Below are 21,371 nucleotides of genomic sequence, written 5' to 3'. Positions count from 1 at the left end.
GATGTAAGGTAAAGGGAACGCAGAGTATTGTCATTATGTTGTAATAAAAACAGGGAGTTTGGTTATGTAAGTCAGGCGTCAGGGTCTGCGAACGTGCACTGTTGTTGAACTGTTATATTCGATTCCACATGTGGAAGGAAACATGTGAGAGAGGGGTCAGGAGTTTATACTCCACAAGTGGAGTTGAGAGAAATGGGACAATGCTATCTCTCCATTATTTATACATGTCTGTGCAGCAGTTCAGGAAAAGGACACATGATGTTGTACATAGATGTAAAGTGGAAAACTAGGCCAGTGAAACTTATGCTGACATTAGCCTTCATCCTACAGCATTTTACATTTTAATTAGTCCCTGTTGTGTAATTACAAAGCCGGGCTTGGATCTATCTTTTGGTCACTGCGGACACCAGATGTGACAAAATCAATAATCTGTCCGTTCATTCCTATACCCGCTTTTATTCTGCAGGCGGTTGCAGGAAGTTAAACACCCTGCAGACACATGTAGAGCCGCTTTCCCACTGGTCAAAACACCCGCTGACACCCGGCTTTTCTGTTTAGTGGGAAAGGCTACAATCGGCATTCAGACCAGTCATTCAAATGACTCTGCAGTAGACCCAGGTAGTTATCGCCTCGGCTCCGATCGGCATTGATGGGAACACAAAACCCGGGTCGACACGCTAATCTCCGCCCCCACTCTGGCGCAATGCTATGCTCCGTCGGTAACTTCTGCGACTCCTCGTAATCTCAGCTAAAAACTCCACCCGTCTCCGTCCTCTGGGCAGCAAAATTTGTCTGCCCAGAGTTTAATAAATAGAGTGAATGAGTAATAGATACAATAAAGACCTCACCACCGTAACATCTTTACTGTTTACTAACCCTGTTTCGAGCGTTTGTGACGTCAGACGGTGACGCAGCAGAAAAGAGACAGACAGGAGGATACTTCACTGGCAATGGGAAAAGAGACAATCGGCATCTATAAGCGGGTCTTCCCGGGTCTAAAAAAACCCGTGCTAATTTCGGTGGGAAAGGGGTATAACTTAACGCATTCACACTCATGGGATAGCCTTACACATGGAGGAAAGTCACAAGAGACAAAACTCTAAACAGAAAGATCTCCAACTGTTGAAACCAATGAATTAAGTCCAAAAAAGCAGCAGATTGATGTTGAGGACAAAGAGCTAGCATATGTTCCTATTTGCTAATCTGGAGCTTTTACTGTAAGATGATTAGAGGTTTAATATCCCTCCATGTACAAAATGGCAAATAACATCTAAGGGTTTTTTTGCCACAATTTTGCCACTCTTAACCCTTCCTCTGATACAAATTCAGGTTTATTTCTCTATATTTGTCTTAAAATGTCCAGATTTTACACCATCCTCTTTCGTTACGCTGTCTCTCCATCCATGGCTATTTCCCCCACCAGTTTCTTGGTCTTGGATTTGCCATTGACCTCCCTCTGTTTCACCGTTGGCCTGTTAGTAAGATCCACAGAGTCAGAGGGACCACCTGGTCACAGCTGGCTTCTTCTGATCTGTGTCACTCACGGCTAATGCGAGCTGACACAGCAGCTCCCAAAGGACAGCTGGCTCCGCGACAGACAATGGAGGCCAAGCAGCGTCTGACCCAACTGCAAGGTAAAGGTAGTCTAGCCTGGGTCGGTGACTCATCGCTGCTGCCTTTTGATTGTGGTTGCAAAGGTCTCTGGGGCAATGGAGGTCTGCTGGCTGACCTTTAGCAGCCAGACAGCCTCTAAAAAAAAATAAAGGAGTGGACGTTAACTTGGCAGAAATGATCATGATGATGAGTCATCCTCGCTGTTGACGCAGTTAGTTGGTAATATCACACATCATTAATTGTTTATAGCCCTGTTAACACCTAGTATCTTGTATAATATCAAGACGGTGTCCCTTCAAAATAAAGTGAAAATACTGTCTGATATAAAGGCAACATTAAAGCTGCTGTGAGGAATTTTCAGAACTCCCTGACTGATTGACTGATACAGCTTTCGTGTCTATGAAGTAAATCTGCAACTAGAGCTGGCCGACGGTTAGCTTAGCTTAGCTTAGCTTAGCTTGGCAAAAACACTTCACTACCCTTTAAATCCACTCTTACACTTTTACTTTAAGCCCAAAGAGATTTAAAAGAATCAATTGGCTGTTTTACAGGAGGGTTGTACGCTGCATCGTTTCTAGGCAGGGCCCACTGTTAAGTTGTGCATTATACAGGATTCTTACCCCAATCCAGTACCACCTAATTCTGCCCTACTGCGCTGCGATTGGCTGGTTCTCGTTGCCTCTAAGTTTGCCTTCTGGACTTCTTGCCAGGAAGCTTTTTCAACTATCAGACTTCTTTTTATGTGTCGTGTAAAAGTTATGGTGTATTATTTGTTTAACGCTGGCCAGACGACAAGCAAAGACTCCAGGTCGTTACTGCTCTGCACATTTTTTGTTAGCAGTGATGCTAGCTAGAGGAGGGACAAAATATTGATACGGCAATATATCATCGTCCTGACTTATGCGCCAAAGATCGAGTTTTTTTTATTTTCAAATAAATGCTGCTCTAAACAGATTTACTTCTGATTTTGAATCACCGCGTCACTACTTCATGACTCCCTGCGGTGGCGCTTATGGCATGAATGATGAATGAATGAGGGTAACGTGAACAGAAATTAATTTGCCGAAGAAGTTAATCAAATATCAGTGATGTATCATTATATATTTGTCTTGCAAATATCAATTATTGCGATGTAATAATACCATGTATCGCATATCGTATCATGAGTTACCCTGCGATTCCCAGCCCTAGTGCTAGCTGTCTCCTGTTTCCAGTCTTATTGCTTTGCTATGCTAACAAGCTGTGTGCTGTAGCTTCATATTTAGCAAACTTTAAAGTGGTATTAATCTCTTCCTTCCTCATCCTGCTCTCTGCAAGACAATCAATAAGTGTCTTCCTTGAAAAAGGCGACATTAAAACATTCTGTAATCCGAACGTTAGCTAACTAACCAAGCAAACTACATTTTGTCTTCCCAGTGGCCTGAATGTTGGTTTATTCAACATAACGATCGAAGTTCTAACACTGAAACAAAAAAGTTAACTTTGGACATCTTGAAACAGCATTTAAGGAGCAGATTTGAGGGATTTATCAGATCAAATGTTCCCCTCTTTAAAAGTATTTACGCAGTAGCCTGAGTGTTTTATTCCACCGTCTCCGGCAGTTCAGTGGTTTTGGAGTCGCAGTGGCAGCATATCAGCTTCAGCCCCGGCTGTAATTTAACTGTCACAAACAGTTTTATTTTATAGTTTGGGAACACATTTTGCTGTTTTGCATTTCATTGACGATACCCAGACCTTAAAAAACTGTTCAAAGACCGCTTCTGTTTGATTGATGAGGCCTGCTTATGATTGTGCCCCGTCAGAGGATGATCCAACCGAACTGCCTCTGTAACCTCCCCGCTGTGTAAATTATAGACATGGATCATAAAGTGAGAACGTGTGGCTTGACGACCTGACGATGGGGTGTCAGAGAGGTCCTCCATAATGAAATTACCGGTTGATGAGTTTCCATTAGGCTTTATGAGGTATTTATGTGTGTGTGTGTGTGAGTCCCGCTGCACTGCGGTCTCCATGTGATTGATTCAGGGCAGGTTAACCATCTGGCTATAAACTGATAGTCTCCTAATGGAATTTGTCGCTGTGATTCTCCCCTCTGTTTACGTGTGTGTGTTGTTTTGCCTCCTGTACAAGCTTCACTAATAAACCTAATGGCTGTAAAGTCAGAGGTGGGGTTTAGAGGTGGGGTTTAGGCCTATTAAAGGGTCGCAGCGTCTCTGTGATGCAGAGGCAGTTACGTCATCAGGACCTGTATGATACACCCTATATGAGCCTCCCTATGCACTGGGCTACAGCATATACAGTATATAATTCCATAATCTGCTCTACATCCGATCACATGTGATGCCCTAAATTTTAGTTTAACATGGGTAGACGCAGCAGTAGTAACTCTCATTATAGCCCGAAGGGATGCAGAGGAAGGACTGGGTGTGTGTAACAACGCCGCTTGATGATGCCATTCATTATCTGCAATTAAATGTTGAGTGGTGAGATTAATCACTATCACGTAATTGGAGCTGTGTTTGTTTGAGTTGCTGCTTGTTTTTATTGATTGTATACTCTGTAGAGCTCTCTCACACAGTCTGCCTGTTCACTGTTTGTGTGTGTGTGGGTCAGCAGTCAGTCATTATGTCTTCATGTATTCCCTTATGTTTTAGAACATCCTAAATCCACTCCAGCTGCGTCTCAAGCTGTGACCTAATTCCATACTACATGTTCATATTATGGTAAAATAATATTGCAGTAAGCACACAAGAAATGAACATCATGCACTATTTTATACTGAGGATTCATGCAGCGGTGGATGTGAATGGGAACGGCATAAAAAAATCTTTACTAACCGAACATAAGTAGCAGCAACTGTTAGTGTTGCATTATGGGAAATATAGTTTTAATAAACTCAACTCAAAACTTTTTCAGAATACATTAGGGCTGCAACAAATGTCGGCTAGTCATCGATTATTGAAACGATTAATTGACTAGTCTGAGAATGAATTGCACAATTAATGAATTGCACAATTAATTAACGGCTCTCAGTTTTTAAATTTCGTTGCAGGTTCTTTTAAGCATGCGCAAACTAACAATAAAGACAATAAATAGAGTTCTTCATTCAAAAATATGTCTTTTAATAAACTTTGCTGCACTTTGGCTCCAACTGATACAAAACAGAAGAAAAAGGAGGAAGAACAAGAGAATGAGAAAGAGAAAAAGATGAATTGTTCACACAGCGTGGCTGTAACTGTGGACTGTTAAGTTAAATGTCACAGTTGATTTAACAGAGAGATGTTTCAGGTTGTTTCTATAGCACTACAGTGTTATATTAATGTTAAAAACCAATACAACTCTGTCTATAGACGTTAGCTAGCTGAGATGCTAATTATCTTATCTGTGTGAGTCTGTAACATCCACAAGTCCAACGTGCCTTCTCTCCAAATGCTCGCTCATTACCGACATGCTCCCGTGATAAGCAAGGCCCGCTTTACAGATCTTGCAGGCGACCCTTTTCTCTTCAGCGTTGACAGTGAAATGCTCACAGACCTTAGAATTTTAAGGACGCGATGGTGGTGCTTCGGCCGCCGACATTTTGCTCAGCTCTAGAAAATGATGTTATGTTGCATGTTTCCACAGCATGAAAAATGAGCACGATGATGTCACCGGCAACTTAATTCGTTGGCAACTGATTTGGTCATTGATCTTTTGTCCACAATGTTGACTAATCGTTGCACCCCTAATATATATACCTACTCAAAACCTCCAAAGAATTTGGCAGTGTATTTCCTCTATTTTCCTCTACATGGAAAACAACTCTTTGGAATAAATAAGTGCTCATGAACCGATTTGTTTTTGGCAGTTGATGAATATTCTTTTACCTGCCCAGGCGTTAATGTAAAGGTTGTGTGGAAACAGAGCAGTGCAGAGACAGACGGATCATGTTAGAGGGCTCACTGTGCTCCAGGTCAATTGAAAGGAGAAACAATTAGACAAGATCAGACAGCTTTGGGAATGCTTGGCAGCTCCGATCAAACAGAAGTCGTGTTAAGAAAACGTGTACCTGGCGCTTTCGCTCTCTCAGCCTGGCAGACCTGATGTTTGCTCGTCTGGGCTTATGAAGTTTACCTCTGAAAGGTCCTTGGCATTTACGCTATCTTGACTCATCCTCTCTTCATCTTTAAGAAATCACAAACATACATGGAGGTGCGTGGGCTTCCTTCTCTTCCTCTGCCTGACGCTCCTCACCGTGTGAGGGGAAAGTGAGTGTTACGTGCAGACGCTCGGAAGATTAAAATGTTGCTGCTGCTGCGTCTTACAAGAAGATTTCATGTACAGGGGATTAAAAATAGCCCGGGTTAGCACCATGTGCCTGTTTGGATACGTTTCAGACTGTTCTGCCCTGCGGATGAGGATGAGGATGAGGATGTCTGCCACTCCAAGCCTGATACAGTGGTCACTTTTCGCCTGTAGGTCGGAATGATTACGAGTCGGAAAAACTCTCCAGGGATAAATCCGGTGACGTGGATAATGACTCCTGGCTAGCCTTGTTTCCTTTTGTAGTGGAGACCTGGATGAAGCTGCGCAGTCTAGCCCTAAGCCCAGCGCTAAGCACTCATAATGGGATGTAATAGAATTCCCTCGGTTATTACGCCTGTTTCTGCCCCGTCTGCACTGTATCTCTTGTCTCCTTACTCCTACTGTAAAGCGTCTCGCTCCCATTCTCCTGTTTCCTTTCTGATGGCCTCTTTTCCAACGACTGCGCTGTCGCCCTCGCTTAGTTTCCCCACAGCTCAAACCGCTGCTGTCGGGCCGAGTCAAAGGCTGTGGAACTCCGGTCCAACATCAATCCAATTTTAGCCGCGGTTGGGATGAGATAACTGTCTATCTGGACAGCTCTTACGTAAGATGTCTTTCTCTTTGTGGCAATTACTGTGCTAATAGCTCTTCTGAGATCCCTTTTATCCGTCAGCTCTCCGTTAATAGTTGGTAAAGCTCCAGATGACACTGGGGTTTTGATTCTCCGAGTCGTTCCATTTGAGAGCTTAGCCTTCTCTCCAGTAATTACACATTTTAATGCGCTGACGCTAAAGAATCAGTCTTGTATTCTTTTACAGTATTTTGGGGGGATTTGGTTCCTGTTGTCCCAGGTAATTCTTTGTTTAGACATAAAGTCACCATAGATTTTGTCTGCGTGGATTTATTGGAAGAGCCACAAGATGAATCTGGCCCGCTCTGGATTCTCTCTGATTTGCATCAGAATGAAATCCGAGGCGGTTATTATTCATGTAAACAGTAATGAAACCACGAGATGATGTCAGTGGAAAGAAAAGGTTATTTTCACTGGATTGGAAGACCTGGTTTGCCAATTTGCATCCGAACCCACATGGCACATGGGAGTTTCAGAGGCCGATAATAAGGGGGTTTCATGGTTAAAACATTCTCTGTATTTACCGTCTAACTGCTCGCTGTTAGACTCTGCTTACATAAGCACAACCTTTGCCAGCTCAGCAGTCACTCAGACAGGCCTTTAAAGGAGCGGGGAGGTATGCAGATTAATGCAAATGAAGTTGCCAGGGGGTTTGTGGTGGTGAAACCGTGGTAACGGGGAGAGGAATGAGGTTAAAGAGGGCCACGGGCTCGGGGAGGACGTTCCCTACCCATAATGCCTTCTGGTGTTTGTTTACACACTGTGGTGGGTTGCGGGTTGTGCGAGGTAAAACCATCCATCTCTGAAGCATCTTCTGCACAGCCTTTCATTGGTGTCATGTTGACGAGATCCAGACATTTATAGGCAACATATCTGTTAAGTTAAATTGCTGTTTTAGTCGACTTTTCCAAATGTTTTAGTTGAAAAGGGCATGCTTTCACTCCAATCTGACCAACAAGTAAATATCCATAAGCAAAAGACACATAATTCCCACAACAAAGCGCCCCCTCTAAATGCCTGTTGATGTTGAATTGTATTAAAACAAAAGGGATTGTGCATGTGTGCACTGCTTTTTGAGACAGATAAGGGGAAAGCCCTACCGTACTTCTTACAGAGTGATCTTCATGTATGCAAGCATGAAATCTAACTGGTTGAACGATCCACTGGTATGTAGTGTCCCATCCATAAATCAGTCATGAGTTGTGACCCTTGACTTTTAGTGTCAAAGGTCATGAATGTCACTGAGTGTGGAACAGTGAAAGGATTTGTAGGTGTGCTTAGAATTACTCAAGAAAGTCTTCGTCTTTGAGAAAGCCGTCCAACATTATTAGTAGAGATGTTCTGATACAATTTTCCTTCCCGATACCTAGACTTGAGAATTGTCTGATACCGAGTAACCCTCCTATACGAGTACAATGAAAAACATGACATTTTGCTAGCTATAACTAAAACTCTTTGCTTGTGCATTGGCTGGCGTACTCACCGTAACTGATACTGTCTGGCCCATTACAAACATGCCCTAAATATTAGCTGTGTCTCAATTCAGGGGCTGCATCTTCCGAAAGAAGCGGTCTATGAAGGATGAGTCATTCATCGCCTGCGTAGACCACTAAGGCCGAACTGAAATGAGACGGTCTGGTCTGCGGAGGATTTCCTGTTTGCATCTCCAGCTGCTCCCGCCCTTACTCTTGCATCACAAAGCGCCGCTCCTTGCGCCTAGCAACAGGTAGCTAGCTGGCGAACTAGCTAACATAACTAACATCATTTAAATTAACCTATTATTACAAAGATGATTCTAGGCTTGATCCAAAAGGCAACTAGACTTGGTTGAAGTTCTTGAAGACGGTTCACCAATCATCTGAAAGGCTTCTTCAGTTCTAAAACTGACTGGTGGATCGAGCTAGAAATATAAGCCTCTGTAGGTCATTAGTATGCTAATAGATGTGTAATCAAGGGTAAGTTAGGCTAGCTCAGGCTAACGACTCTGCCTCATGCCTCTCAGCCTTTCAGACAAGAGGTGAAACGTCTTCAATAACTTGGATTAGAATTACCATGACCTGGATGACTGAGAACCTTCACAGGCAGATATTTCAAAGATGATTTAAAGTTTCAAGGCCCTCTTGGACTTTTGAAAATTGTATCGCTAGCTATTTGATTGAGTTGAAACCAAAGACTCTTACATTTAAGTGTATTCCTCGGCTGCTTCTCTTATGCAACTCATTTGAATTGGAGCGCGATGAATCTCAGGAAACGAAGGATCCATCGGGTGCATCCTTCGTGGCCCGGGAAAAAGAGGGCGCATTTGTCGGCTGCACCTGAAGGAGCCTTTGAAATGGGACAGCCTTCGACCCACCGCTGTGATGCAATCGGCCTTCAAATACGTCCTTTGAAGGTTGCAGCCCCTGAATTGGCACACAGCTATAGTTCATCCTGGCTTTATTCACATTCATAACACAGATTGCAATATAGTTATAAATTCAATCTGCAGCATAACATATACAGCTAAATTCCTGTACATAAACAATCGTCCACGACCAATACATCTCCAAATATCACTAATCCTTTGTTGTGTTTCCCAGTGAATAGCCACCTCACGCACACATTGACAATAATTAAGGGTGTGGACTGAATATAAGCCCACAGCTTTGATTTCCTGGGATTAAACCCAACTGGCTGCCAGATTGCCATTCTTCTAGCCTAATCAAAAGATTAAGGGTGAAGGGCACCAGCTTTATGGGCATCCACAAAACAAATAAGCCGTGGCACTGCTGTTTATTGTTATTTTTTCCTTGTCGCACTCAAAAAAACTGAAGAACTTGTTATTTTAAAACCCCATTAACACTTTAACTGTTAAGTACGTAATCACAGATGCACACTAACATCACACGTACATGGACACATTTCCAGCCCTGACGCACACCGCTGCAGGCGCGTCACGGCGCCCGCTGACCCTGCAAAGGGCAGTGACGACGAGCCGAGCAGACAGCAGAGGGACGCATCACTCTGCCGGACAGGATGTGTGATAGCAGCGAGACACACGTCTGTGTTACTGTCTGCTTTAAGTCTATAAATACACTACATCTCCCTCTGTCCCTCTCTGCGTCTCTCCCACCGAGGACCCTGACAGACTGATCGATAGCGAGACACGAGAGATGAACACAGGTCTTCAATTTCCACTCAATCGACATTAACGGCCCTCAGAGCATTAAAGAGCCCCAGCTGACCTTTGTGTTACTTTAAAAGACTACAGTGGGTGTAATTACACACATAACATGCTGTGGTTATTGTGTGTAATTAGATGAAGTCAATAGTGATTATACATCCACTTCCTCTTGTTTAACCCGAACAGTCTGATTGATGTATGTTGGCGATCTGAGAGGAAATGAGGTTCAGCCTGGATGATAACAGGAAACAAATGAGCGCCTATTTTGTAATGTATGATTTAATCTCTTTGGAAAAACGGTGTTTCCAAATGTCAAAATACTTAATAAATTGAGAAGTATATGTAGTATCTATGTGTGTCAGCCCATCTAAATACTCTTGCTGTCAGGTAAGGCAGCAACACCAACATATTTAGGACATTTCAGGAACTTTACTTTTACAAACTCTGAGAGTACTTTCTGAATTATTTCTGAGAAGTTTTGTAACACTTGGCTTTAGATTAATGCTGCAGCTAAGAATTATTTCCCTTATTAACTAATCATCTGTTTTATGTAGAGATGTTCCAATACCATTATTACCTTCCCAATACCAATGACAGTAGGCTAGCCTTGAGAATTGTCCAATACCGAATACCTCCGAATAATGTTGCAATTAAAAAAACAAACATAATATTGGTGAAAAACCGTGATCGCTGAAATGTTGCCGGCTTTTGCAATTGACATTGCAATCTCTATAAGCACCAGACAGTTAAAAAAAACAACCTGTAACCGGCTGTGGCTTAGTGGTAGAGTCGGTCGTCTCTATCTCAGGAGGTTCGGGATTCGACACTGAACCCCCAATTGCTCCCGAATCCATGGCCTTTGGTGTATCCATAGATCCTGGCTGGAAATTGGCCTAATAGTGTGAATCAGTGTAAAAGCGCTTTGAGCGACTACATAAGTACAGTCCATTTATCAAGTTTTTAGGCTTAATTTGTTTTTTGGGGGTGAAATTAGGTTTTGAGGTAAATGCACAAATCTGATACCATAACCAATTAAATGGTGTACTCGCAGATTCCCTGTTTTAGGTGGTAGCAGAGGCCGATACCAATTCTTGTATTGGTATCAGAACAACTGAACAGCTAGTTTAAAGCTTTCTGTGAACTCCCTCAGAGTTCTTGAAGGAACTTCATCCAAGTCCACTTGCCGTTTTGGATTTTTCCAAAGTAGACAGAAACCCGTTTTAGCCCAGGAGATGTGGATAATAGACACAAAACAGGGCTCGCAACTGAAGTCTTTCTCTTGAACAGTGGAGACACAGCTTGTATATTCACTATCTGTATATGGGCAAGGTCCAAAGTCTAGCCACAGCCAATCAGCAGTCTTGTTTCCACTGCAGAACCAAACAGGGCTTCACTAAACTATTATACTGACATGATACACAAAAGAGTGCTAAATATTTAATCCACTAAAACCTCCTGAAGGCCAAATCTCTCCTCGCAGTTTTGTATTTGACACAGATGATTTCTCAAACGGCCTGTTACTTTGCATTAAAGGGAAAATGCATTCAGCACTGAGTTAAAACCCTGACTGGGATGTCCCTGGTTCACAAGCAGCAGATGATTAAAAGGCTGATTCTACCTGGTCAATGTTTAAAGGGTTGTTGGGGCTCATAAGCCGTCCTTTTAAAGAGTAATCCATTAGGCACTTTAACTTTCACACTAGTCCCTCAGCATGGGTCGTGTCCCTTCAAACATAAAGTAATACAGTGCTGTTATCACACACAGAGACTCACAAACACACACACTTAGAAATATCACATGCACAGGAAAAAACATGTCTTGCTTTCTCCAGAACACACTCACCCACGCACACACACACACACACACACACACACACACACACACACACACACACACACAGCAGAGAGTGCGTGGGGAGGTGATGCGCTCTCTCCCTCAGAGCGGGTGCCATGTCTTGTCAGATGGGGTTAGCTCCCCGCCAGCTGATGAGCCAGGCGAGCCTTTGAAGCCCTTCCAGGGGCCCGTGGTTTACGTGCCTGGGTTGCCAGGTTCTGCCATCCCCCTCATTAATGCAGCATGGGTGCCCACTTAACTTGTTCATCTCTGTTCCTCTGGTCAGCCTGCCCTGGCTTTGACCGATGCGCTGGGCAGCCGAGCAAAGGAGGCGCATAGGCACGTCCGCATGCTGGCCAACAACATGCATGCGTATTCACACGTTGCTCTGGCTGCAGGTAAAGATGCAAGATGCTTGCTTAATCCACGTATACACACACACAGAATCACTTTCCTCTATTATGGTGTGTGTTGGCATGCATAGCCTTCTCTGAAACTCCTACCCCAAACACCAGTTGATAGCTAAGCAACAGTAACTGGCATGACAGGCCTTTTGTACGCTTCAGATTCCTCCACATGCCAAAGCCTTGCGCATGGAGCTGCAGTAAGAGAGATAAGTTGTCTCTACAGAATGTGCCTTCTTTTTTCATGGCCTTTGTAATGCCAAAAATATAACTGCAAAAATGTAAGGAATGGTTTAAATAGCTTGATTGTCTGCTCTAAAGCGAGTTTCAATAGTAAGCATGTGCAGCTAACAAGCTCGCTATGTACTTTAGTACCCTAGCATAGCTTCCAAAGTAAAGGAGCATATCTTTAGCTAACTACAATCTTTGGTTGCAGTTTTGTGTTACAAAAGCCCCACTCAGGACCAAACAGATCAACTCTGTATGAAGTTAAACCAAATGTTAGCATCTTTGTCCTGCTTTTTAACGGTCTTCCAGGCCGTTTACACTCAAGCAGCCTCTACATTACACAACTCTCAAACTAAGGCAGCATTCAGTTCACTTCCAATTAATTGGTTAGCCATCTTCATTTTTTTCTTGTAAAAGTGAAACAAGCTGTTCTCTGTTTAAGCGTTATCCGCTGTAAACATCAGAAAGTCTACAAGAGATGGGGTTTTCAATTAACTCACAAAGTTAGCGTTAATTAGCTAGCTAGCTACAGCTGATAGTTGGCTATCTGCTAACAATGATTATATGGGCCGACAAAATCAATGGGTATTAGCTATAGATAAGAGGCCTTGCCTTCGTTCGATTGTGTTCAATATTACAGAACATTTTGAGTGGTAAAATCTGCCACCGTTGTCATTGTAAACTGCATGTACAGAGCTAGAATGGATGACCTATTGGTGGAAAAATGAGGCACAACAGTGATGATCAATTCAGCGTTGAAATCATTTCTGCTGTTGCTGTACACTGAACGTCTTTGGGGTTTTAACTGTTGTTCAGACAAAACTTCTTAATGTTTTATACAACATATCAACATAGAAAATAGTGACTCTCCTGAACAAACTTCTTCCTTTCCCTCAAACCCGCCTCTCATGACTGGAACCAGCGGTGCCTCTCGCTTCTTTGTTTCTTTTTCTCCCTTTCCCCTCTCTGTTTTTTTCTTCACTTTCCCTCCTTTTTCAGCTTTTTAAGGTGGGCCTTTTAGTTTGAGTTTCCTACTCTCCCAGACATTTTTGCTTTAAGTTGCTGCTTAACAGAGATGTTTTTTTGTATGATAAATTCGACTTTCTGGAAAGGGTGAGGTCAGATTTCATGGAATTTGCTGGACTCTGAGTTGGGTGTTGGTGCAGAGAAAGGAGAGAGAGAAAGAGACTGTTTGGACTGTTTCTGCTCTTTCTTCAACATCTTGAGGTAATTGACCCAACCTCCTGCCTTGAGCACACAAACTCACACACACACATATATACAGTGTAATCACAGATGGGTTTGAAAATCCCCTTTCTGGCAAAAACCCTCTCGCTTACTCTCCTACATACACACACACACACATATTCAGCCATGCATCCCACATGCATTCCCTATCTTACACGCTGCACATGAGCACTTATTCATACTCGGCGCGCACACATACACACATGGCTGAGAGAATATCCATGTCTCAGTGCTAAAAACACTGCATACAGCTGTGAATAGGAGATGAAAGCCAGAGCAGAGCCAGGAATAATAAAAGCAGAGCGATTTCAATTCACTGCAGGCTTCTATAGGCCACGGGATCTGAGTTGAAAACATGAGGGAAGCCTGGTCCTTTTTAACCATACAAATTTACCAAAGCTACTTTGATGTAGCAAAGACCTTGGAGTCAACAGCTTGAAAGCTGGCTTTGCTCTAATTGTAACTTTCCCGGCAGTATCAGCTCAATGCCCGGTGTAAATTTGTACACGTGCGGTCTATTTTTAACACCATCCTAAATCTAGCAGAAACCCTTTTACCAGCAAGCCCGGCTCCACGCAGGCCGCCTGCACTTCCTCTATCTGCTACAAAAACGAGCAGCCTGCCTTGACCTCCAGTAAATTCAGTCCCACCCACTGCCCCACACTGAGAGTTGACACATATATAGGGAGGGTGTGGCAGAGAGGAAGAACAAATGCACAGATGGAAAGACAATCTAGAAACGTGAGGAGGAGACTGCATTATAAGATATTTGAAAGCACATTTACCAAAATAAAAGCAGCATTTAATCATGTTCTGGCCCATTTACTTCACATACACTAAACCCTAGCTGTAAACACATGCCATGCTGCTGTAGCTAAGAAATGTGAATTACTTTTTTCTACCATCTGCTTTTCATTCATTTTGTGTGACGTTTAAAGGATAAGGCTGGCTGCATTCTTTATTTTTGTTGCCTTCAACAAATCCTATGAAAAGCCAAACATGCAGTCTGACTCCCAGTCAATGCTGTCTGACTTCCCCAGCTTCTTTCAAGCTCTCAGCCCAGAGCCCTTTCACTTACTGAAGACCTGAATCTATGAGAATGTCTCACACATTTATACTTGCATGTAAAAAGGATAACTTCCTAAAACACTTGGGCTGTAGTCTCCAGTAAACCTCACGAGAATACAAAGTGCAAACTGTGTGTATCAAGCTTTGGCCCAATTGACCCTTTGCAAAGCCCCTCCCTTAAACAGCCACTGTCCAATCCTACGTTAACAAGCGTAACTAGGCGCGGGAGTCCTGTCAAGCTTTCAGAAGACGGAGAGTGCATATGTAATCTGCAAGTCCGGCAGCCGATATCCTCAAAGTTTAGAGGGGGGGTGTCATATTTTTCGCTTTTCCGAAGCCAAAAACTCGAGAGGAGAGATGTCGGACATAGATCATAAATTGTTGAAGACAGTCGACTGGTCTCCGCTTGCGATCCTGTCCTGGCAAACTTGTTGAGCTTTCCTGTTGTGCCTTTAGGAGACCCAGTGTTTGGATCGAGCCAACGATATGCGAGCGATATCCTGACGTGCTTTAAACAAAATAAAAAAGTGGGATCATTTAGTTTTGCTAGCAATGGGCTAAAACATATTAGATAATGAAAGTTATAGGGAGTCGTAACTAAACATTAGCTGAGAATAAAACAATATGTTGACTCACCCTGCTGTGCAGGAGCATTGTTGCTCATATGATTGTCCTTAACATGAATTGTCAAGACGTGGGGTGCCTGATGCTTGCATTGAGACCGGCTTTTTATCCTCTTCATTCTCAACACTTCGCTGACAAGTTATTTTCTGGATGAAGCTTCTGTCGACTTCTCTCTGATATTTGGGAACTATTTTTCCAGAAATTTGCTATTATTTCTCTCGGAACATCTCTCACCGTTATAGTTGAAAGCGACATAATATTTACATGCCGGAGCGAAAGCTTGACAGGCGTAGCAACAGTAACCAAGGGGGGTGGGACTTAGCGAAGGGTCAATTCATTATTTGTTTTTTGACTTTTTGCAGAATTATAATGGGAAAAAAATCTAGACTATATAGACTATTTGGATGGAGATGTAGCTTTATTCCAAGTAGAACTATTGATTAAACTGTCTGATAAATCTTGCACACAATGTGAGTGTGAGCAACTGTGGCATGCTGCAGAGGCAGAGTGATCTATAACAGACAGATGGGGATGTTTGGAGCTCAGTGAAACACAAAGAAGAACCCGCAGAGGTCATGACCTTTTAGAGGATTGCACCAAATTTACGGGAGCTTGACTTTTATTCTGCGTAACTTTTTTCCTGTAAAAGGAATGAGAAAAGAGCTTCCAAGAAAGCTCAGCTGACCCAAAGGATTGGTCTTTAAAACAGCTGAGCACTTTTTAAGAGCAGAAAAAAAGCACAGAGGACGAGAGAAGTAAAAACAGAGGGATGTAATAAAAGAGAAAGAAAGAGAGGGAAACGGGGAGCAGAGCGGAGTTAAGGAGGGAGTGGCCGCTGGAAGTGGGTCACAGCGGGACTGACGTGATACAAAGTGACGTGCAGGGAGGGGGGACGGACTCGCACCACCGTCTGCGTCACCTTTTGTCCTGCGTGCACACAAACACACACACACAGGCGCGCACATTAAGAGCTCTCACATGCTGTCGATTCATTGGATAAACAACACTTGTGCAGGGGTAAAAATAGCTTCCTTGTGCGTTTTAAGGACACGGTTCCCCCCCTGTGTCTGCATCTCTCTCTGTATTGTTTACTGCTGCTTCTATTCACTTTATCAGCCCTTAAGATTGCATGCAGGGTATGCATTAGTAATAAAGGCCTCTCCCTGGGTGCTTGTTATGTATAACAGAAGATGCATAGACTGTTATTATTACTGGCTATGCGATGCTCTGCATGATCTGTAGCTTTTCCCTCAGCTCCTCTGGAGGAGAAGCGAGGAGAGCATGTGCAGCCGGAGGGATGGAGGATGGATGAAAGGGTGGAGGAGTGGCAGGGGGAGCCAGGGAACAGTTTAATTGCCTGACCCCTCTCCCACCAGGATGACTCTCCAGAGCCGGGTGTTCAAGAGAGGGTGACGGCTGGATCCTCCCTGCAGATCCCCGCGGCTCTTTGCGTGTGTACAGCGTGTCTGTGTGTGTGGGGGGAGGTGGGCGTCAGGGCGTTTTGTGCATGTTCCCACGGCAGATCTGCACATATTTAAGCAGGACCACTTAATCTTGTCATGTGTGATGCTCAAGTGATGCGCTCTGAGATTTAACATAACCCCCCGTATAACACATCAAAGGCTTAATGATGAGGAGAGGGAGGGAGTCGTAGTGTTCTGGTATGTGAAGACAGTGGGATCCCTCAACTCTGCTCCGCCTGAGCTATTTATCAATATTTATCTTTGATTGCTTATCTGCATTTTTCTTTAATTAGTTCTAAGGAGATAAAAAATAATCCTGACAGACTCAGATGACTTTTGACTTTATTGGATTACTGATGGCGAGATCTCAATCTCTGTAAGTAATCTAAATATCCACACTGATCAGAAAAAAACAAAAACAAACGTTCATTTCCCGTCCTCCCTTTTTTTTTTTTTCCTCTACGGCTTCTTTCTTTTGTTGTTTTGAGTTTGCTGGCGAGGGCTGAGGAACCTTCAACCTAATCGGATTGAGATCTGGCTGCGGGTCAGGCCAGCAGATGAATCCAGATTAGAGGGTCACAAGGCAGAAAGAGAGGATTACCAGCTCGGGCCACTGCAGCCTCCTCCCCTCGTCTAACCGGCCGATTGACGGCACTGTCTGCTCAGGGCCGTGCTGTAGAGTCAAAGGGCTGGACATAGACAGGACCTGCTGGGTGCTGCTGTCACTCACCTCTGCTCAGCCTCGGGTCAGTGGAGAAGGATCGGTTGCACCTTGGTAGCCGATTGGATATCTCCTTTATTCTAGAGTTTGTGCTATCGTGAATTGTGGATTATTTTAACCCAAAAGAGACATCTTTCTTGACACTGTTTTTTAAAAGTAACATGCAAATAATAGAGTAACAAACTCGGATTAATTGGTTAAAAAAACAGAGGTTCTTACACTGAAAATCCACCTATTTATTTGTCATTTATAGTAACTGTTTGGGACACAGAGTCTTTGAAATCCCCTTTTATAAAGCCAGTTAACCATATGCTCATTAAGACATTATTCTCAGGCTGAAATCTAGCTACATATGTTCACCTTACTTCTCTGATCTATAAGCCTGGGTTTCTTATTTCACATGATGTTTAGGAAGTGAAGGACGTGCACAAAGTTGACAGTAACCTGTTAACTTAAGTGCATGTAAACAACCTGTAAAATGCAAAACACGGCTGAAGCTGTTGTCTCTCTGTAAAAGATCCAGGCTGCAGTGGATTTCTGCAGAATAGCGCCCCCTGGTTGTTCTGTTTAAGTATGAAGCATTGTAAACACAGGTAGGGTAGGCTTCTAAGGGTCAGTTAAGTATAAACAAACAAAGGACAGAGTTACCTCACTGATGCAACAAGCTGCAACAGTATGTGTGCGTGAGTGTGTGTGCGTGCTGTATCCACAGCATCTTAACTCAACCCATTTATCAGCACACTCCCCATCGGCTTTGTTATAACTCCCCATCACTCTCTCCGCTCTCTGTCTGTCTGCTCTCCTCATTTAGAAAACAAAATAAAATAAAGCTGTGTGTGCAGTCGTGTTCTCCTCGGCTAGTTGTCGTAGCGCCGTTCCTGTGCGTTCCTCGTCTTTGATCTCGCTGTAAATTAAACATGCCTTTTTAGATAACAGGCTCTGTGCCACCTACCGATTCAAGCTGCAGCACTCCGCTCCTGTCCCCAGTTTGAACTCGCAAAAGTTGATTCATGTGAAAGCAGAATGCTGATAAACAACGGTTGAGGGAATCTCTGTGGAGCAATTAGGCCACAGTTAGATTGTTTGGCGGGCGTAAACAGTATAGAAGCAGTTTTGCAGCATCTGAGCTCCAACATGGACGTCTGTTTTTTACGATGAATGAGTGAGACAGGAGAATGTGGGCCAAACTGGGAAATGGCTCCAGTTGAGAATGGGGTCGAAAGTTAGGTCAAGCACTGCTAATCTGGGTGGGAACGCTGAGTGCTTGACCTCTGACATCAGGCTACAGCTAGTTTTATAGCACATGAGGACTTTGTACATAGAACTACACATGGTAGACTGATCTACAGAGAAACACTCATAATGGGCGTTTTCCTAAAAGTCAGCAGGCTTAAATTTAAAGTTCATTAATCAATCAGTCGCTAAACAGAAATGTACTGTCAGGAAGGAATCCCAAGGATGAATGCTAAATGTTAGCTGTTTTTAGCTTCTGAAAATATCAGGATTTGCAGCTTTTCTTTTTTATTACTCTAATTAGAATATTAGTTCTGCCTTTTTTTTACCATTAGTCTAAAGTCCCTTTTACACTGCCAGGTGGAGGCGGGATTATTGCGCCTCTGTTAGGTTCCGTCTTCTATGTAGAACGCACAGAGGCGTAATGGTGGGGCGAAGTCGTTCCACCTCTGAGCCGGCATCGAATTTAGTAACAGAGGCGAAACAGCGTCTGTGTTAGCAGAGCCGTCATGGCGGAACAACGCCGTGTGTGTGTATTTGAAGCACACGCTGTTTGTTTAAACCTTGTGCATGTTTTGCTTCCGCACCGCCGGAAGGCTATTTAAAAACACACACTGCAGCGGCTTTATGTAAAATGGCAAAAGCTGCATGTCGGCGGACCTTTGTTACGGCGCTGAGGCGGAACCGCAGTGTAAAAAGGGCTTTTGGTTCATGACTTAGTACTTGGAAAACGATCATTTGCTATCAGTCTGAGCTGTACTTAGTGTTTACAGCTAATTATCAAATGTTAGCTTGCTAACAAGCTAGAATATGATGCTACTCATGGTTAATATTTTGCCCGCTAAACTTCAGAATGGTGTCATTTTGTTCATGTTCGCAAGCTAATATTAGCTCCAACCACTGCTGTGTTTAAATACAGCCTTACAGAGCAGCTAGCACTGCTAAAGACTCTTTGTTGCTAATGTTTTATGACATTTTCCAGTCTAATTTTATATTTCTAGTAAAGTGGTGAGCTTATATTTTTTTCTCCGATAGTTTTCGGTTTAATGGACTCTCATTTACCAGCTGATACTCAGACTAGAGTAATAAGCAGCTAACAAGCAGTTAACACAAAAAAAACAACAAAATCAGATCCCTCCACGTGGCTTTTGGTTAGCAGAGGAATTATGTTGTTGATGGGTCAGTGTCAGGAGGTTAGCGTTAGCATGAAACCCCTAATTTGGAGAATGGGTTTATGGGTCTCTTAAGGCTTAAAGCAAACTTTACAGCTCTATGTGGGCCTTTTACTTTAGTAGCCATGCCCGCCTGTTTTTCTACTTGAGGTCTTTGAAATGCTAATCAGTTCTCCTTCTCCTCTTTTCTTCTCCTTCTCTTCTTCAGATTCCTCCTCCAACTACATCAGGCAGCTGGAGACGAAAGTGCGGATCCTGGAGGATGACAACAATAAACTTCTCTCACAGGTAAACAACACAGACAAATGTAAACGCTATTGCGTATAACCCAGTCCAGTCCTATGTGAACTTATACCCTCACTAAACAATGCCTTTGCAACTTCCCAAAAACTCACCCCAAAACATGTGACAGGCGTCTGTGATGAGACAAAGTGGTAGCCTGATGCTTCAGTGGAGCTACCCCCTCACAACAGCCTGCCTGTTAGTGGAAGAATATGTTTATCTATGTTTTATTCATGGGGAGTCAGTAAGCTTCTGTAGCGAGCACTGATGTTAGCCCCCGAGGCGAGCTGTGAGAGCAGAGGAGAGATGAGAGGAGGAAAAAGGAGGAGAAAGAGGCATTAAGTGACGGTGACAGAGCAAAGTATTTCTCCCAGAGTTGACCTTGCTCTGACTTCTCCCAAATTTTAGAGGATGGAGGGCTGAGCGAGTGGAGGTGGGAGTGTGAGAAGGCGGGGGTGGATTTTTGTTCTGGTTCACCCGGAGTTCACATGTCAGTCTGCAGAGGTGTGTGTTTCACGCTCACACCCGCAGACAGTGGACTCCGGGCAGAACACTTTAACTGGAACATTAATTGGTCATGTTAGGGGTCAAACTGTAGAGCAGTCACAGCTATGGCTACTTAATTACGGGTAAATATACGAACATCAAAGCCTTTCGTGTATCAAATTTTCTCTTTTATGATGTTTCAGTTCATTTGAATGCGAGTCAGGCTGCAGACAGTGGAGTTTGAATTTCACAGTTTAACTGGCTTTTGAATAAAGCCTTTATTCTTTTTTTAAAGTGATTTTTCTTCGCCCAATTATCTCCCAGCAGATTCATATGTAGGCAGAGCGTGTAGGCTGGAACCGCTGAAACAGAAACCTAAATGATCCACATAATTAGCCCTTCACTGATACGACTAGGCGCTACACATTGTCTCACAGCAGTCAGGGCTTTTAATATGTACCTGCGTCAGGTTAATTGTAGTCCCTGATCACATTTAAAGTAGTTATCTTTAAATGTTGCGCTGGGATGAGCATGTTTTTACAGTAACAGATCTTACAGTCTTAATAGAACAAGACTTAAACACACTTAAACTTTGCCTCCTCTAAAACAGCTTCAAAGTCTGTTTCTTCTTTTACAGTATCTTCTTATTTGCAACCCAGAACGAGTAAAGTTGCTATCATTGCTGTAAATAATGGTTCCCAATAGACCAGTATCTAATAACAAACCAACACACATCATGTTTTTCTCTCCCTGTAGGCTCAAAGCCGCTATAGTTTATCACAGATACAGACGAAACAAAAGGTAACTTTCTGAAACGTCACTATGTCTTGGCTCCTCTCTTGGTCAACTGGTTGAGCCTCTTTTGCCTACTTCATTCTTTTGTCTGTGCGGTGTCGGGACTTTTCACAGCTTCGAGC

General features: G+C 43.3%; 1 protein-coding gene across 2 annotated transcripts in view; it reads left to right on the top strand.

Moving 5' to 3' along the window:
- ccdc85cb (coiled-coil domain containing 85C, b) overlaps positions 1-21,371 on the top strand; it is a 51,416-nt gene that overhangs the window by 16,053 nt on the left and 13,992 nt on the right. Inside the window, exons 2-3 of one of the 2 annotated variants that reach the window (XM_069683644.1) lie at positions 19,895-19,974; positions 21,211-21,255. In XM_069683644.1, the coding sequence (XP_069539745.1) occupies positions 19,895-19,974; positions 21,211-21,255 (125 nt within the window). The remainder of the gene's footprint in view (positions 1-19,894; positions 19,975-21,210; positions 21,256-21,371) is intronic. The other variant, XM_069683652.1, reaches the window with a different exon arrangement.

The sequence above is a fragment of the Semicossyphus pulcher genome, unplaced genomic scaffold (assembly GCF_022749685.1).
Source record: "Semicossyphus pulcher isolate SPU_LCO1_2020_fin unplaced genomic scaffold, fSemPul1.0.p SCAF_11, whole genome shotgun sequence".
NCBI classification, from domain to species: Eukaryota; Metazoa; Chordata; class Actinopteri; order Labriformes; family Labridae; genus Semicossyphus; species Semicossyphus pulcher.
This window is presented reverse-complemented; position numbering and strand designations above follow the sequence as displayed.